The sequence below is a fragment of the Pelodiscus sinensis genome, chromosome 17 (assembly GCF_049634645.1).
Source record: "Pelodiscus sinensis isolate JC-2024 chromosome 17, ASM4963464v1, whole genome shotgun sequence".
NCBI classification, from domain to species: domain Eukaryota; kingdom Metazoa; phylum Chordata; order Testudines; family Trionychidae; genus Pelodiscus; species Pelodiscus sinensis.
In genome coordinates this window covers 17,541,885-17,559,604 of record NC_134727.1, presented here as the reverse complement: position 1 = coordinate 17,559,604, position 17,720 = coordinate 17,541,885, and the positions used below count along the sequence as shown (strand labels likewise).

Here is a 17,720-nt window from a genome sequence, read left to right as displayed (position 1 = left end):
AAATAAAAAAGAAAACATTCACAAATGCAAATAGGACACTTACTCCATACTCATTAGGAGTGTTGGATGGAATATGTTGGACACGTGTAGCAGCCATAAATTATACCTGGACCATAAAATCAGAGCTGTTGCAAAAAGATGGTGGTTTACATTAGTCTAGTCTCTTACATACACAAGCTAAATGCTACTAGGAGTGAACAAACATTACAGCCCACTGCTTTGTGTCTGAAGGCCAGCGATGAGCAACCAAGGCTAGTGAGTGAGTTGCATGAGTGGCCTTCCTTTGTCTCAGTGGGTCACAAGATTGAAATCAGTCATGTGCACTAATCAAGAATAAGATTAAATACATTGATACAGGGCATGCTGAATATTTCAAAACATGTAGAAATGCTTTAATCGTTCATATATTAATAGAACTATCATCAACTTCAAATTAAACCTCCCCAAAACATTTACACTTTACAATATCAAATCCCTGCCTAGCCTCGTCCCCTCCTCTCCAAAGGCATCCCATCATTGGCCCCCCCCCCACTCCCTTCTCAGCACTTCCAGAGTACCATGACTCAACCGATATACACCCCTTTCCGCTCAGAGCTCGCACGCCGCAAACAATGGCTGATTCATGGCGCTCCAGAAATGCTGGGAAGGTGGGGGAGTAGGAGGTAAGCGTGGGGTCTTCAGTACATGAGACGTACAGGGGAAGGGAGCAAAGAGGGGGCATGCAGGCCGCACATGGGAACCCTGGTGCGCCACAGGCTGCCCACCACTGCTGTAGGTGGTACCATCTGAGGCATTTCAACTTGTGTGCACCTCTGACTTGAAATTCACTTTCCTGTTGGATGGGATAGCAGTTGTAAATGTAGACCTAAAACTCTTTTTCCACACTGGACTTCTAGATGCTAGTGACAAGTTGTGTGTGGCTTTGTCATAATTTTAAAAGAGCCCATATATAAATGGGCCAAATGAAAGGTTTCTTTACATGGTGCATTAGTTCACGCTAGAGGGGTGCAAATTCTAATGTACACTAACTGGCTTGTGGGGGCCCTGCTAGCGCACACAGTGTAATACTGTTTGAAATAGGACTAAATTAATATGCATTAAGAAATTTTTAGTGAGTGCCAGTGGGTCCACACAGGCCAGTTAGTGCACGACATGCTGTTGCATATTTAAATTTACTCTCTTCTTGTGTGCACTAAAGTATCATGTAGACTTGCCCTAAGAGATCCATCTAACATTTCACTTAATATTAAAAGGCTTCACAAATAAATTACTTAACATTTCTCCCCCACCCGGTCCTTAAAGCCCACAAAACCAGAATGTGTGAGTAATATTATGTGGGTGTTAGAAAAACATGACATTTGGTTCCCTACCCCACTCCTGAGAGACCCGGATTCTTCCATTGATTGCATACCCTATTTTACAATAATCCTGACAGACAACAGTGTGACAGATGCCAATGAATGATACACATTGTTTTTATAATCTGAACATCTTAACCTCTCATGGGGAAAAGTACAATAAAAAAGATTGAAGAAATACAGCTGAGTGTTAAATTACGTTCAAATGACTTAAAAAGAGAAAAACAACTCTGTTTGTTTCTTAAGGCATGATGTTTCCAGTATTAATTTTATTTTTAAATCCAGAAAAAAGAAATTGTTTTTTTTTGCTTTTTTAATACAAGAAGTTTTGTACAGAAGTTTGACTCATATAAATTTATGACATTTTGCTTTCAATGTTATAGATGTCTAACTATGTAAAAAATTCACATAATTTAAGTTTAAAGACAACCTACTTGTGCTTTGCAATTGATTAAAAAATGTGTGCACACTACTGCAATGTCAATCAAATAACAGAGGTACAACATAAAAATATACAATGCATCTTAATGGAACCCAATGTTCACAGCATCTCCAGATAGGCCAAGAATTAATTATTTGGATTGAACAAGCCAGGGAGGAAATAGCATAGTTTCACACAACTGGTATGTTCAGTTCTAAAAGATTTAATTTTATAAAAGTTACAGGGTGAACAGGGGAGAAAGTCACATGACTGTAATCTCCTCATCCTTCTCTCAATAGCTGTTGGAATCATATTTGTCTGCATCAGAACCAAATTATCTAGCACCTCATCCTACATAATATGACTATTTCTTTGATACATGGCACACAAACGGCATAAAAAAGATTTACCATAAAAGTGAAGATATTTCAAGAAGTACAAATTTGATGGTACCAGCCATCTTTGGAAGTCACTACCATGAGGCAAAGAGAACATAAATCCAAGTCCCTTGCACATAAGACATGAAAATGAAGTGTCTTACATTCTTCCGACTAACTAGTGCAGACTATTGCATTCATTGCTCAAAGCCATCTCCATTTTCTAGACATTCCCCGGACTTGGAGAAGAGAGGCACAAATAGGATCTTTGATATGAAAAAAACAACAACAAAAGTTGATTACTTTAATCAACTGAGATTTTATTTGTTTTAAATTTGCTTAAATTGTCCCCAGTCTTTGGCTAGATTCAAATTGCCAGGGGAAAAAAAACAGAATTAAAGTTAACAAAACTTGATTTTATAGAGTTCCAGGTGAACACAATTTAAGGCAAGAGTCAGGATTTTAAGTTACCAGTTTGCCACATGGTTCTGATTCATTGGTCTTCGTGTTTAAATGTACAAATACAGCATTCCATTGGATAGATACCTAACAAAAGGTCCTGCTCAAAAGTACAGGAACACATTTTGTCATGGATAGTCCAGTGGCTATATTTAGTAAGAGTTTCAAAGTCCACAGTAAGAAGCTCAGCTGATTAAAAAACCCTGTCTTCAAACTATTTGACTTTTGTAAGCTAAGTGACATAAGCACTACTATGTTTCTCCTTTGGAAGGAGAACTATAGCCCTAGAGTTATCATGGATGGTACACCATGTCCTATGAGCAGGAAGTGGCATCCATACCACTAGGGAATATTTGTTGAAAATGATGAAATGTCAAAGGAGAAGAGCCATATGCAGAAAGAAGCAACTAAAAATGCTTTATGAAAATGAAACGGTTTTAAACAGATGGATTTGTATGGACTGAATGTTGTAATTGCAAATGCAACAGTACGATATCATCTATTCTGGGACAAAAGAGAAGCAACGTTATTGAAGAGATTGTTTGTTTTAACTCATTGGACTTCCGAGGACATGAAGTTTTATGGGGTACTGATTTGGCCCGAAATGGATTTCTTCCTTTTTTAAAACGTTTGCCAAGTGCATGGAATTCACTCTGTTTCTGAAAGCAAGTTCTTTAGACCTCCCTTTTAAGAACACACTATCGGGTAGGGGGAGGATGGGGACCTTGGGCAGAAAGGGATGGACTGGGGAGCCCATTCAGTAGCACCTTCCTGACCATGTCCCCTCTTCCTCTCCCCCTAACCCTGAACCATCAGGAGTGCACCATGTGGTGCTCCAGGTGCCACTGCTGTCGCAATATTGGTGGTGGCAAGCTCCAGGCCGTGGCAAGCTCCAGGCCCTGGGGCAGTGGTTTTCCTTGCCACTGGCGACGAGCTTGCACACAATCTATTCCAAAAGAATGTCTGATGTCCAACATTCACAAGCAGGCCTGCAGTCAGTGTCAGTGGAAAACAAAGGAAACTTTTTTCGTGAATGGAAATTATTTCCATTTTAAACACTTGACATGCATCTATAAAGTGAAGAGGACATTTGAAAAAGAGTTATGTTCTTTATAAAAGATTAAAAATGTAAACATCTTCTCTGCATAAGATGTAGGGTCTTTAACTATATATTTACAATGATGTATGAAAGATTCTGCACAATATAAATCAAGATTCATAAATGTAACTTTAGGATTTGCATCAATGAATAGAATGATGGACACATTTATAACACTCATTTAATTTGACAACAAGCAGGCATACTAGACTTTAGTAAGGCATTTGATATGGTCTCGCATGACCTTCTTATCAATTAATTAGGGAAATGCAGCCTACATGGGGCTACTATAAGGTGGGTGCATAACTGGCTGGGTAGCATTTCTCAAAGAATGGTTATTAACGGTTCACAATCATGCTAGAAGGGCATAACAAGTGGGGTTCTACAGGGCCTATTTTGGGACTGGTTCTGTTCAATATCTTCATCAATGATTTAGATGATGGCATAGAGAGTATGCTTATTAAGTTTGCAGATGATACCAAACTGGGAGGGGTTGCAACTGCTTTGGAGGACAGGGTCATAATTCAAAATGATCTGAACAAACTAGAGATAAATAGTCTGAGGTAAATAGGATGAAGTTTAATAAGGACAAAAGCAAAGTACTCCACTTAGGAAGGAACAATTAATTTCACACATACAGAATCGGAAGTGACTGTCTAGGAAGGAGAACTGCTGAAAGGGATTTAGAGGGTCATAGTGGACCACAAGCTAAATATGAGTCAACAGTGTGACACTTGCAAAAAAAAAAAGCACATATGATTCTGGGATGCATTAACAGGAGTGTTGTGAGCAAGACACGAGAAGTCATTCTTCCGCTCTACTCTGCACTGATTAGGCCTTAATTGGTCTGTGTGTCAGGTTCCAGGCACATTTCAAGAAAGATGCGGAGAAATTGGAGAAGGTTCAGAGAAGAGCAACAAAAATGATTAAAGGTCTATAAACATGACCTATGAGGGAATACTGAAAGATCTGGGGACTTGTTTAGTTTAGAAAAGAGAAGACTCAGAGGGAACATGATAGCAGTTGTCAAGTATCTAAAAGGGTGTTACAAGGAGAAGGGAGAAAAATTGTTCTCCCTGATCTCCAATGTTAGGTCAAGAAGCAATGGACTTAAATTGCAGCAAGGGAGATTTAGGTTGGACATTAGGAAAAACTTCCTGTCAGAGTGGTTAAACACCGGACTAATTTTACCTAGAGGGGTTGTGGAATCTCCATTACTGGCGATATTTAAGAGCAGGTTAGACAGACACCTATCAGGGATGATCTAGACAGTGCTTGGTCCTGCCGTGAGGGCAGGGGACTGGACTCTATGACCTCCGAGGTCCCATCCAATTCTATGTTTCTATGCAGCTAAAAGGCTTTCAAAATTCCATTGTTAAAAAGCAACCCACCGTTGCATCAAACAAATGCATTTTTATTAACAATGCATATATATGCAGAAGCATATCAGATATTAGTGATATTATATCATTAATAGGTCATTAATTTAATTGAACATTATGATGTAAACTGACTGTTGTTTTGTCACATCAGTATTAATCCTGATTGCTTTTTCTCCCATACTAAATCAACGGATGCAACTTTGAGAAAGGCAAAGGGAGGTGGTTTATTTTTACACAGTACCTTTAGCCACCCAATCACTATGAAAAAAAATTACACAGCACTCTAATATCACTTAGTTTTCCAAATATTTTCCAGATGCAGAAAAGTAGAGATTTCTGGTTTTAAGTAGGAAGTTGAATTGTTTTTGTAATTTTACTGTCTCAAATAGGGTTTTCTGTAGACGACATTAACAAAATATAATGGACAAAGATCTAACATAGTAGAAACATAATTCAAAGTTACATACAACGAGAAAGTGTGACCGCTTGTTCCTTTTGTAAAAGAAAATACTTTGTACGCTGGGCCGAATTAAGATCTTCACAGGGGCCTAGGCACTCTCATAATTGTAGGCCTTTAAATTAGATTATATATACACAATATAAGGGAGTAATGCCCTATTGAGTATATGCCTAATACTGCCCACTTTAATTTTTGCTCTTGAAAGTGACGTACCATGTAAGCAATTCATGGTACTTCATTCTAAAATAAGAAGGCGTGATCAAAGATCAAGAAAGGCACGTTTACATGCAAGGTGAACAAAGCCATCGGGAGAGCAAGTGGGGACAGGCGATCACTTAATCATAACAAGAATGGAGACTGCAACAGGAAGCCTTCCTCCCCCTTGAGACAGGGTAGGTGAATGTTGGGAAAACAGCAGAGCATCTATCCCCCAGCAACAGAGATGCTTTGTTTGGGTTCACTTCTCAAAGAATGCATTTCAAAGGATTACTGGAGTATAAAAAGAAAGGGGAGAGAACCCAAAATCTTTCTCTCTCTTAAGGACCAATAAAACCAGCACTTTGATTCTGTAAGAGCGGATCCTGGCTGGAACAGTAAGTCACATTGGAGAAGTTGCTGTAAATAGTAAAACCATCTTGAACAAGAGCTTTAGCTGATTAATGTAAATTTTCATCTTAGAAGCATTGTTTTACTTTTGTTGATTTGTAACCATTTGTATCTCCATTCTTTTTATTTGATATCATTTACACCTATGACCTTTAGTTAAAAAAACAAACAAACAAAAAAACCCACTGTTTTACTTTTACCATAAGCCAACTCAGCACTTTGACTAAAGTGGAACATTTGCCAACCCCAGTTATGTAAATCAGCTGCAGTGTATTGTCTCTTTAAAAGAACACCTAACTTCTGCAAGTGTTCAAAAAAGAAGGCTGGACGCTACAGGGCAGACTGTTTTGAAGAAATCTGGCACTGGAAGGATGTTGGGGTCACCCTGAAAAAAGTAACTAGGCAGAAGAAGACAGGGCATATGACCTGGATGCTTGCTGCCAGCTCTTGGTGTCAGGGCTATGAGCCACAGCAGCAGAGCATTTGAGAGACCCAGAGCTTCAGGGCAGGCAGTTACAACACCTCTTTTGGGGCTAGCTTGAACCCCAAAGCATCACAGTGGGTAACCCAAAGCATTGCACATACTGTGAGGGTGCTTTGACTCATGAGGTATAACTTTGCACTTCTTTGTATGCTGTTTGTTGACTAAAGATAGAACATTTTAAGTTTGATTTAGCAGTTTTCTTATTTTCGAGTTAATTATGAATTCTTTTAGGCTCTTACCTTTTTGTAGGCCCTAGGCATTGTGCCTAATGGATAATCTAACCCTGACTTTGTAACAGTTAGTAATACAATATTTCTCATTTCTGGTAATTTTCCCCAGACTATAGTAGTGTTGCGGATTCTCTGCCATTAAAGCTGTTTTTAGAGTGTAGACTTTAGCCAGTCCCTTACTTCTGGGTCAGGTATCAGGGACACCTTTACAATAACAAGCATAAAAGTCTTCGCAGCTCTGCGTTAAAGAGACATGTCACTGACATAAGAAAGTAAAAATATATTCTACTAACATCACTTCTTGGCCATAGCTAATTAAGAGTGACACACACAAGGTCTATGGAGCTAATGAAAAGTTTACCCTATTACGCCTCACTTGATTATGTGACCTTTTGTGTATACATTATCAAAATACTCCCAAATAGTACACTCCTGTCTGAAGATACTGCATAGTGATGCGGTGGCCAATCTATAAGACAATGAACGCTACATTGGAAACTTGTCCGTAGCACAAAGGCCATACTGAATCTGAGTACACATTTTCAAATAAAAAAGCATAGAACAGCATGGGCTCATGCTTCTTTCCTTCAGAGATGAACAAAAATTGCTTAGAGTTTGTGGCCATCAGTAACTCAGCCCTGCGCCTTACTGGACTTTTTTACTGCAATTGCGAGGGGAGGATAGCATGGCCATGAAGCTGCATTCTCTAGTCAGACTTTGCAAATCCAAATCAACCCACAAAGTTCTGCTTTTCCTTCTTCTTGCCCCAGAAAGGTATCTCATGCCTTTATCCTAATGCTACACATTAGCCCTGACTTTGCTTTGGGATGCAAGCACAGAATTCCCATTGAGTCCTGTGGAAATGGTGTAAGTTTGTTTGCGGTAGATCGTTGTCCTGTTCATTTCTGTTTTTATAGCTGGGGATCTTGAAAGAAAACAAAACATGGTCGTTTATAGATAAATGGGAAAAGAGTGTTCATTGAATGCATATAGCCACTTACCATACATTCATCAGCATGAACACAGACATGCGTATTTTCAGAAATGACCTCCTTGTTAGAAGCATTATTCTTCATTAATATGGATCTTATGATTTTTTTTGTTTCCAATTATATATTCTATATTCAAAAAATAAAGTTATCAGTTTATCAAGATGGGGATCACTTTCACCTTTAAAAAAATTGATTGCTTAATTTTGAGATTTGTGCTTACAGGAAGGGAGAGAGGAAGGCAAGTATGTTTTCTATTCAACGGCCCCATGGGTGATCAAATCCAGCAATGCTCACCCCTATGTGCATGATGGGTCAATTCAAAATCCTTTAGATAGCCTTCTCTCTCCATCAAAATGCTTGACATAAACCTGTTACATGTTACAGTATAGCATACTACAGGTGATGCTTTTTCAAAGTAGGTCTGAAAATTCATTTCAGTTATTTGTCAGAAACCTATAATATAAAAAATATTTAATAAAACACCTCAAATGAGCTCTGGAAAGGTATTCTATAAAAGGATATTGAGAGATACAAACTCATGTATCGTACTTTGTTTCTTTGTTTACAGCTTTGTTTATTTACAGCTGTAACTCCCCGCTCCTCCCACAAACACTTTTCCAGAATTGATTCTAGAACAACCCCATCATAAACACAGTTTAAAACAAAAATGTATAAGTTTAACATGACATGCTGCTCCAGGTATGAAATGACTATGTGTTGCTTAGATAAAGTATAACATTTATTTTATAAAACAAAACAATCTAGTCTTACCAGGCACCATTTGAACAGTGAAAATCCATGAGATGTTTAAGGTGGTAGTGCAGAAATCCAGTATTATTTTCCCCTTGAAGATGCAAAAGAATCACTGCACATTAGCTGGATTTTGTCTTTAAAATTCAGATTTTTGCAAATGTAACACTCTTTATGAAAAAATCCAAAGGCTCTATGCAAGTCAGGGATTAAGCAAAAATTTTGCCCTTTTTAACAGAACAATGTAGAAGTCCATTTGATGCTTGCAAAAATGAGGAACTAAATAATATGGCTTCCACCATATATACAAACCTGTTATTGCACTTATTATTTTACTAGGTGTCAGCCTACCTTGAGTAGATCTGACAGCGAGTTGTGCCAAGTAGCACTGTAGTTTTGTGGCATGCAACATGGGGACAATGATAAAAGTAAAGCTCCTGCATGATTTGGTATCAAATATGAACTTCCAAAAATGAAAGAGTAGTGTACTAAACCAAGTGTGCCACCTAGCCAGCAAACAGATTAAAAAGGTTAGAGTGATATGGAAAGCCTCGTGAGCTGGGAATTTCAAATGAACTGTGCTAGTTCCAATTTTATACTGATATTCATAAAGTAAACAACCCTCCCCACTAAGTTGTACAGAATTAAAGTAGCTCTCTTCACTCAAGTTTGAAAGTGTCCCTGCTACAATAGTGACTCCACTATCAGTGGAATAAAAGTCATTCTGGGCAATTTTAGATTTAGATATGGTAGAAAGCAATACAATGAGCCATGTCTGAATAGGCAAAACCAGGGGTTTGGTAGGAAATGCATAATTTGAGTGCATGAGGACTGAAAAACTAAAATCAAATGTGTTTATAATAGGAATGAGGGACATAGCTTCGGAGATGGATATACCCTATACCCCGGACTCCAAGAGATCCTGAGCAGCCAAAGGAACTAGATCAGTTTCTTTTAACATGGCCGTAACTCCTCAATTATACTACTTTTTTCAACATTACCCCATTAATTCTTTTGTTAGGTGAAAAACTACCAAAAGACACTGCAACAGAAGTGGCTGTTTCCAGAAAAAAGGACCCTTTTATATTCTGAAGGGAAAGTGTCAGATATTAAACCTGGTGACTATATCCTAAGCTCCAGATGCATTACAGTGAATGTGTTGAAAGCGACCAAGTCCTCCAACACAGATTCATGAAATGTCCCTATGAATGGAAACAGAGGTCCTGAACAACTGAACGTAGTGTGATTTATAGTCTACTTTCTATGATTTTCCATCGTGTGCACCCTTGGAGAATTCAGCAAGGGGAAAATTGCATTCAATCATACTTGGGTGTAACTGAGTATGTGGAAATATTGTAGGCTGGTATAGCAAGGTCAACTGATAAATGTTGTGCGTTTGTTTTTTATTCCTGTATCAGTGTCCCTCTTGTAATTAGCTAGACTTTTGTTAATAGTCTGTTTTACAGGTCAAGATGGGTACAGTATTTTAGTAGGCACATACTCAGGTGCCAATGACAGAGAAAACGGCAGCAAAAGTCAACATTGTAGCAAGTAACTTTACAGTACAGTACATAAATGATTTTTTAAAATGTGTACAGATTTCCTAAATTATTGCCTAATGCTCCCAAAGGCAGTATTTACCAAACACTGAAGCCTCAAAATGGTACAAGCCCATTTATCACCATCTTGGAATGTGTTAAAACAGGTTGGTCTGAACACTGAGCCACATTTGGGATGGAACACAGCATTGATAGAACACTACAATATCTGATCTTCAGTCCATCTCTCTGGATGAATTCAGTCCATCTCTCTCTGGATAAGATTCACTATACCACAGGAGTAATCTGATACAGCACATGAATTAAACCAAAACAATCATCATAGGTACCTAGCAAGGTGGATCTACCAGAACAGCTACATGTCTTGAACTGTAAGTGGTGCCGATTTCATGAAGTACTATAATTTGGTTTATTTTTTTTCTCTTTTTTTTTAAAGTGCTTTCTTCATGGATCAATACTCCACCTACAGTTCTAAGCATCATAACAGGATGTCATTGTTTAAATGACAGACTTCTGCCTTGCACACAACTTTCATTGACTTTGCCATGTGTTTCTTTTTGTGATATTAAGAAACATCAGATTGGGCAAATCCCAAGGGTCATCTTACATTTGTGTTTTGTTTCTGCAGATCTCCATCACAGATGGAATTTTTGCTAGTCATTTCTTGGAGCCAATCAATTATCAGAAAAAATAAGAGCAGTGAAAATAATCCGATGTGATAGAGGAGGAGGAATGGAGAATCCATAAGCAAGCAGAATCAGTTTTCCACTGGAGTTGGATTTGCTAAGGGCTGGCTCACAATGACTTGCACTACATAATCCTTCGGGATTTTCAGCTCCTCCAGTTTCATTTTGTCTGCGAGTGGCCTGCCCGAGAAGAACCAGCGCTGGCTGCTGGGCTCGACTCCTTCCACTGTATACAATCGCCTCTTCATGTGATATACTGTGTCCATACTGCGGACCATAAGTTTGAGGTCTTTGCCAGTTGAGAGGCGCAAGCGAAGCTGGCATTCATGCCCAGAATTGGGTGGTGGATCAGGAATATCTAGAGTCTCCAGGTCTCCCTTTTCCTCTATCATATTGATAGGTGGGGCCAGGCAGTAAACTGGAAGCTGGTACCTGTTGCCCAGTTCATCATAGCACTCTGTAAGAGCACCTTTGGGAGACAGGAAAAAATAGTATAAATAAATGCATTTTACACTGAAATCAAACTAGTGGCAACGTCTTTAAATATTTATTCCTGTTAGAAAAATGGCAGACAGCATTATATGCATGTGATTAAAATGACAAAATTTTGAGTAGAGGTTTACTTTACTATAAGCCTGAAAGTTAAAATCCTTTTTCTCCCAAGTCACTGGGTGGTGTCCACTACAATAAGAACAGAAAATACATTCAACAGACAACTCAAATTATAACTATATTTACAAAGCTATTAATAAGAATCACAATGTGTACACTGTAAGACACACTTCTCACCAGGAGACTTTCAAGAATTACACTAGGAAACTGGCAGAGCTATATTCTTAGCAATAAAGTTTTCAATTCAAGTAAAAGAAAGCCAGAATTCAAGCCTGACTATCTATGCCACATACCACATTTATGCAGTTAAGTAGGAAAATGAGATGCAGTAGAAATCAACCTTTGATTTCCTAAACTGGAGCAGAAATCCTCTGTCAGTGAAGTTAAAAACCATACATTTGCATACCTTGGAAATGCGGCTACATCCTCTTGCATTTACCTTTTTGTAATGAATTTTCTCATTCTTGCCCCTAAATGGGGCAAATACACTTGAAAGATTATCCATCTTTTTGTAGTTACAAATGTTTGAAGATGAGCCAAATCCCTGCACTTCAGAATATGTTAAAAACTCTTTGACTCTGCAGTTCTGCACACAACACCCCAAATGTTCCCCATTAGAAATTAAGGCCTTTTCTAGTTGGAGGCTTATTTCATGCTGACAGTGAGTTCTCTCAGACACTGCTGTTTTGTTGATCAGCAAAAATTACTACAACATGAAATTAAAACTTGGGGACATATTGCATAGTTCTTTCATTCTAACAGTCACATCTGATGCTGAGGATTACTTTCTTTGAAACCGAAACCTACATATTCTTTTTAAAGATTCTGTTTTGTTAAAGACATTTTTAGCTCATTCCTCACCAACATAAATGAAACACACAAGGAACATTGATTAAACTACAAAAGTCCCAAAAGCTGTCATATTTGAGGACTTTCATCTCTATTTGTGAAACAAGTACCACTCATACTGTGGGTTTCATAACACATCCAGAGGAATATGGCTTTCCAACAGCAGAGTAAGTTTTTAAAAAGCAAACAAAACATGAAAGAATGTTCTGAGTAGACAAACTTCTATGAGAAATGGTGCACTTCTAGGAATCAAGAGAAATTGTACTAAACTCAAATATTACTCAAGTATGTCCCCACAATGTTTAAAAGTCCTGTTCCACTACATGATGGAAGATAAAAGGCTCTACTACCCATTCTAATGTTGTGCATCCTATACTAAACCAAGCAGGACTAACTGGCACTTAATCTGTAGCTCTCTGGATGCTTTATATAAAAGTATGACAGGAGAAACAACTTCATTCTCACAGCTCAAATATTTTTGCCTTTTTTTAAACAGTACACATTTATTTTTATTACCTAATTAGTATAGCAAATATCCAACAATGATAGATTATTTCTTCCTGTGAACAGTACATTTGAGTGATTTGCTACACACAACCAAATAGATCTAGCATTTGTTGATTCCAATGAAGCTAAACCATACACTATTTATAAAAATGCATATTTTCCCTAAAAGAAAGCTCCTTAGGCTGTGGCAGCGCAGGGCTCTCAAGGGGTTAACACGAAATACAATAACAACATATCACTAGGATATGTTTGCCAAGGGATTTCTTCATGATCCATATTCCTTGCTCATCTGATCCAACACCAGTGCCAAATTATATGCAATAAACAGGAGACTGCTTAATCATAATCAAGTAAACAATGTAAAAACTAACTACAGCTAACTTGAATCAGGCTTTTTTGGAATATGCACAAAACTATTTGAATGGGTTAACTAAAGTTGCCATCTTGCCACTGAAAAAATGCAGAGTCTCATGACAGGACTTGGAAAAGCTTAAGATAAACTAGAAGTATGAAATAATTTATTTGGAGCCCTGTCTCGAAAACTTGAAATCCTTCACTAGAAGTGGAGAAGCTCTTCCACTGACAATGATATATACACTAATGCTTAAATCAATAACAAAATACAGGACTATGTAGCACTTTAAAGACTAACAAGATGGTTTATTAGATGATGAGCTTTCGTGGGCCAGACCCACTTCCTCAGATCAAATAGTGGAAGAAAATAGTCACAACCATATATACCAAAGGATACAATTAAAAAAATGAACACATATGAAAAGGACAATGTAACTCATGTCACTCAAGGGTTTATTCACACTCCTGAGTGACATATCCTATGCTGACAAAGGTTGTAGCATAGACATTGCCTGGGATTTAACTAGAAACAAATCAAAATGAAAGTAGAACAGATGAAGTATCCTCTGACAAAGTTGATTGTAATTGGAGGGAAGCTCATGTCACACAATACACTTAACAGTGTTATGCAGAGTTTCTCAAACTGTGGGTCGCGAACCCCAGAGGGGTCGCAAGCAACTTAGAGGGGGGTCGCAGCTGGATTAGGTTTTTCATTTGCAAACCCTTTCCCCCGGGGCTGCAAAGAGCGGCAGGGCGGCGGAAGGCAGCCGCCGGCAAGCCGTGCAGCATGGCCAGGGCCATGGGACTCCAGTAGCGCGGCTCAGCTGCAGGAGGCGGCAAGGCGGCGGGAGAGTGAGGCCGGTGCAGGAGCGGACGTGCGAGGGGCTGGCCAGGGCACGGTTGCCAGGCGACAGAATGCTTCCCCAGCTGGGAGAGGGCGGGGTCCCTCAGGCAGCGGACTGGGGGATTGGGTCGGGGATGCCTGGAGGTAAATAAGGGCACGAGGGTCAGAGGAGAGGAGAAAGAAAGAACAAACACCAAAGGGACAAGGAGCGGAAAAGAGGCACGGAGGAGAAAGAGATGAGGGGAAGGAGCCAGCGGGGGGGAAGGGCGTTGAGGTCCGCAAACGCCTTGAAGGAACCCTAGCAGGCAGGGGGTCTGGTGAGAAGGGGGGAGGAAGCGACCCAGAGCAGTGAGGGGTGTGTGTGTCACACAAATTTATTTAGCATTTTAAGGGGTCGTGGTATCAGAAAGTTTGAGAACCCCTGGTGTTATGTGTTTAACATGATTGTTCATTTGCTAAGTGCCAAAAATACTTGGCATTATGTAGAATGGAAGACTGTTTGGGTCCCTGTTCCAAGGAACTTTCAGTCTGTTCATGTAAAAAAACCAGAGTTATTCAACTAAAATCCACAATATCAGTGTGGTTCTAATCCCACTCAAGCATCTAATGTACGTAGAGATTTATGAAACGACTAGGCTTTGGACAAAGAAAACTAGTTTCTCTAGCTAAGATGGTAAATGTTCATATACTTGTTAAATGCTCGTATTAGGGATGTAAACATATACTTATCGGTAGTTGTGTAGTTACTTGACTAGTTGCTTCCCCCCTACCCCCGTTGCTGCCTCTATCAAAGAGAGGCAGCAAGGATTGGGGGGAGCAGGAGCCAGTGCTGGGGGGAGCTGGCTCTTGTACATTTCAAAGGCAGAAGCGCAGTGGGATAGCAAGTGCCTCGCCTTATAGACTAATTGAGTAGTCGATGGAAATTCCATTTAATTTCAAAGGGAGGGGCACAGCAGTTGGGACTGCTTCATCCCTGCTGCATCTCTTCCCTTGAAATGTACAAGAGCTGCAGGCAGCTCTTATACACTTCAAAGGCAGAGGTGCAGCAGGATAGTGAGCGCCCCCCTTACTGACTAATCGAAATTTAACATCCCTAGCTTATGTACTTAGATCTAAGAGTATCTATGGCAATTTCCCCTCTCTTGATGTTCAGATATCCACATAAAATGCTGCAAATGAGACATCAACCCTGATTTGATTAGTTTCATTAACACTGGTCCTACACTTGACAAGTAACTTCTTTTGTTGTTCTCATATATATATATATATACACAACCCTGCCTCTAATTTTCACTCCAACTTATCTGATGAAAACTTATGCCCTATTAAATCTGTTATTCTCTAAGGGTATGTCTACACTACCCTCCTAGTTCGAACTAGGAGGGTAATGTAGGCATACCGCACTTGCAAATGAAGCCCGGGATTTGAATTTCCCGGGCTTCATTTGCATAAGCAGGGAGCCGCCATTTTTAAAACCCAGCTGGTTCGAACCCCGTGCAGCGCGGCTACACGGGGCTCGAACTAGGTAGTTCGGACTAGGCTCGAGGTGTACCGGTAGTTCGGAATAGGAAGCCTAGTCCGAACTACCTAGTTTGAGCCCCGTGTAGCCGCGCTGCACGGGGTTCGAACCAGCTGGGTTTTAAAAATGGCGGCTCCCCGCTTATGCAAATGAAGCCCGGGAAATTCAAATCCCGGGCTTCATTTGCAAGTGCGGTATGCCTACATTACCCCGCTAGTTTGAACTAGGAGGGTAGTGTAGACATACCCTAAGATCCCACAGGACTCTTTGTTTATAAAATACTGTATTTCAGGAGGGGGAGATTAAGGGTGTAATAAGAGTATTTAAAAAAGATCTGTAGCATCTGTCGGTGAACCAGTATTTCAGAAGTAAGAGAAGCTCTCTCAGTGTATGTCTACACTAGCCCCCTAGTTTGAACTAGGGAGGCTAATGTAGGCGCTCGAAGATGCAAATCAAGCCCTGGATTTAAATATCCCTCGCTTGATTTGCATCTTCCCAGCCGATCGCCATTTTTTGAAATTTACAAGTCCGGACTAACTGCCCACGTCTACACGAGGCAGGGACCCGGTAGTTCGAATTAAAGCCCCTAGTTCGAACTACCTGTTAAGCCTTCTTGTAGGAGGAACAACAGGTAGTCTGAACTAGGGCTTTAATTCGAACTACCGGGTCCCTGCTGTTTGTAGATGTGGGCAGTTAGTCTGGATTTTTAAATTTCAAAAATGGTGACCGGCTGGGAAGATGAAAATCAAGCGCGGGATGTTTAAATCCCGGGTTTGATTTGCAACTTTGAACGCCTACATTAGCCTCCCTAGTTAGAACTAGGGGGCTAGTGTAGACATACACTCAGCAAGGTAAGTGTCCTGTTGTAGCCAGATAGCCCCCCCTTCTCATCAATCTTGCTTGCCCTCTGAGATGTCTGTATACAGGGCAGAGAAGGAACAATAAGGAAAATCAGCATAGCCATTAAGCTTTGATCTGCTTTGATGTGAGATCAGGATATGCGAGTTTTCTCTGACTCTGAGTAAGCTGAAAACGTGGATATGAGGAGAGAACGATTAAGGCAATAAGCTGAGCTCGAGGCTGCAAGAAGTGCCCGGCTGGCACCCATGTTGATACGAACACACACAGCCGTCCCTGGGAGAGGAATCCCCCACTGAGAAAAGAATGCCCAGTACTTCCAATTTAATCCTCTCAACTCTCTCTTACAAGTGTAAATTAAGTTCACAACTCCCTTGTAAGAACTGGTGTCACAAAAGACAGACCAGCACCATATGGAATCACAGATAAGGAAGAGAAATACGTGACCCCACGGGTATAAAGATGGGTACAGCAGCACACTCACTTTGAGTGTCATTCTACCCTCTACCTGCTGGTCGGGTTAGGTGTTTTGACCTCCTGAGGTTCCATGGGGACACCCACCTCGTATTTTCATCTTTCCTAGGAATTGAGGGACTGGCCCTGGCCTGACACGCTGGAGTCGAGAGGCACAGAAGGGGGTAAAAATTGTACCTGGATGTGGTCCTCTGTCTTAAGTGTACACAGACTTAGAGCTTTTTAAAGATTAAGCTGTTACTTGGTACTATTATTTCTGTTTTCCTATCTTTATCTTCTTTGTAACCATTTTTAAGATCTATATTTTGCTAGCAGTTAAGAAATAGAGCAATAGCCATTGCAACCATATGATTTATAAGCTTCCTCAATAAACCTGTAACTGTTTAAGCTGTAACCTGACTCCTTCAGTTGCTATAACAGAACCAGGCACAATTTAAAAGAACTTCAGCTGGTCTTAAGGGACAGATATAGGGAGAGCTTGGGCGTTTGGATTTGTGTCACTCCCAGGTGGCAGATTCACTGGGGCACCTTTCAGTCTTTCCCTAAGGCTGCCCGCTGCGAAGGAATTACGAATTCTAGCAGCTGAAATCTAAGGTGTTATAAGCTCTCCCTGTAAACTTATTGGGCGCCCGTCAGCCTCCTCCAGGTTGCCAACTGCAAGGGACCCCGGCACCAGCAGTTGACGTCTCGGGTGTATAGCACATACACACTGCCCTGACCGTCGGCTGACACCTGTACACCATTATAAGCAAGAGGCTGGGAACATAAAGGGATATGGCAACAATAGGAAGAAAGGAGTGGATGAAGCTTCATTAGAGAAAGTGACTTGCAAGATGGCCT

The 17,720-nt window shown here is 40.1% G+C and overlaps 1 protein-coding gene across 3 annotated transcripts in view; it reads right to left on the bottom strand.

Annotated features, from left to right (window-relative positions):
• Positions 1 to 1,607: 1,607 nt before the first annotated feature.
• Positions 1,608 to 17,720, bottom strand: part of UBTD2 (ubiquitin domain containing 2) — a 137,487-nt gene continuing 121,374 nt past the window's right edge. For all 3 annotated transcript variants that reach the window (XM_075900251.1, XM_075900250.1, XM_075900252.1), the window contains one exon: positions 1,608 to 11,332. In XM_075900251.1, the coding sequence (XP_075756366.1) occupies positions 10,935 to 11,332 (398 nt within the window). In that variant the 3' untranslated portion in view covers positions 1,608 to 10,934. The remainder of the gene's footprint in view (positions 11,333 to 17,720) is intronic.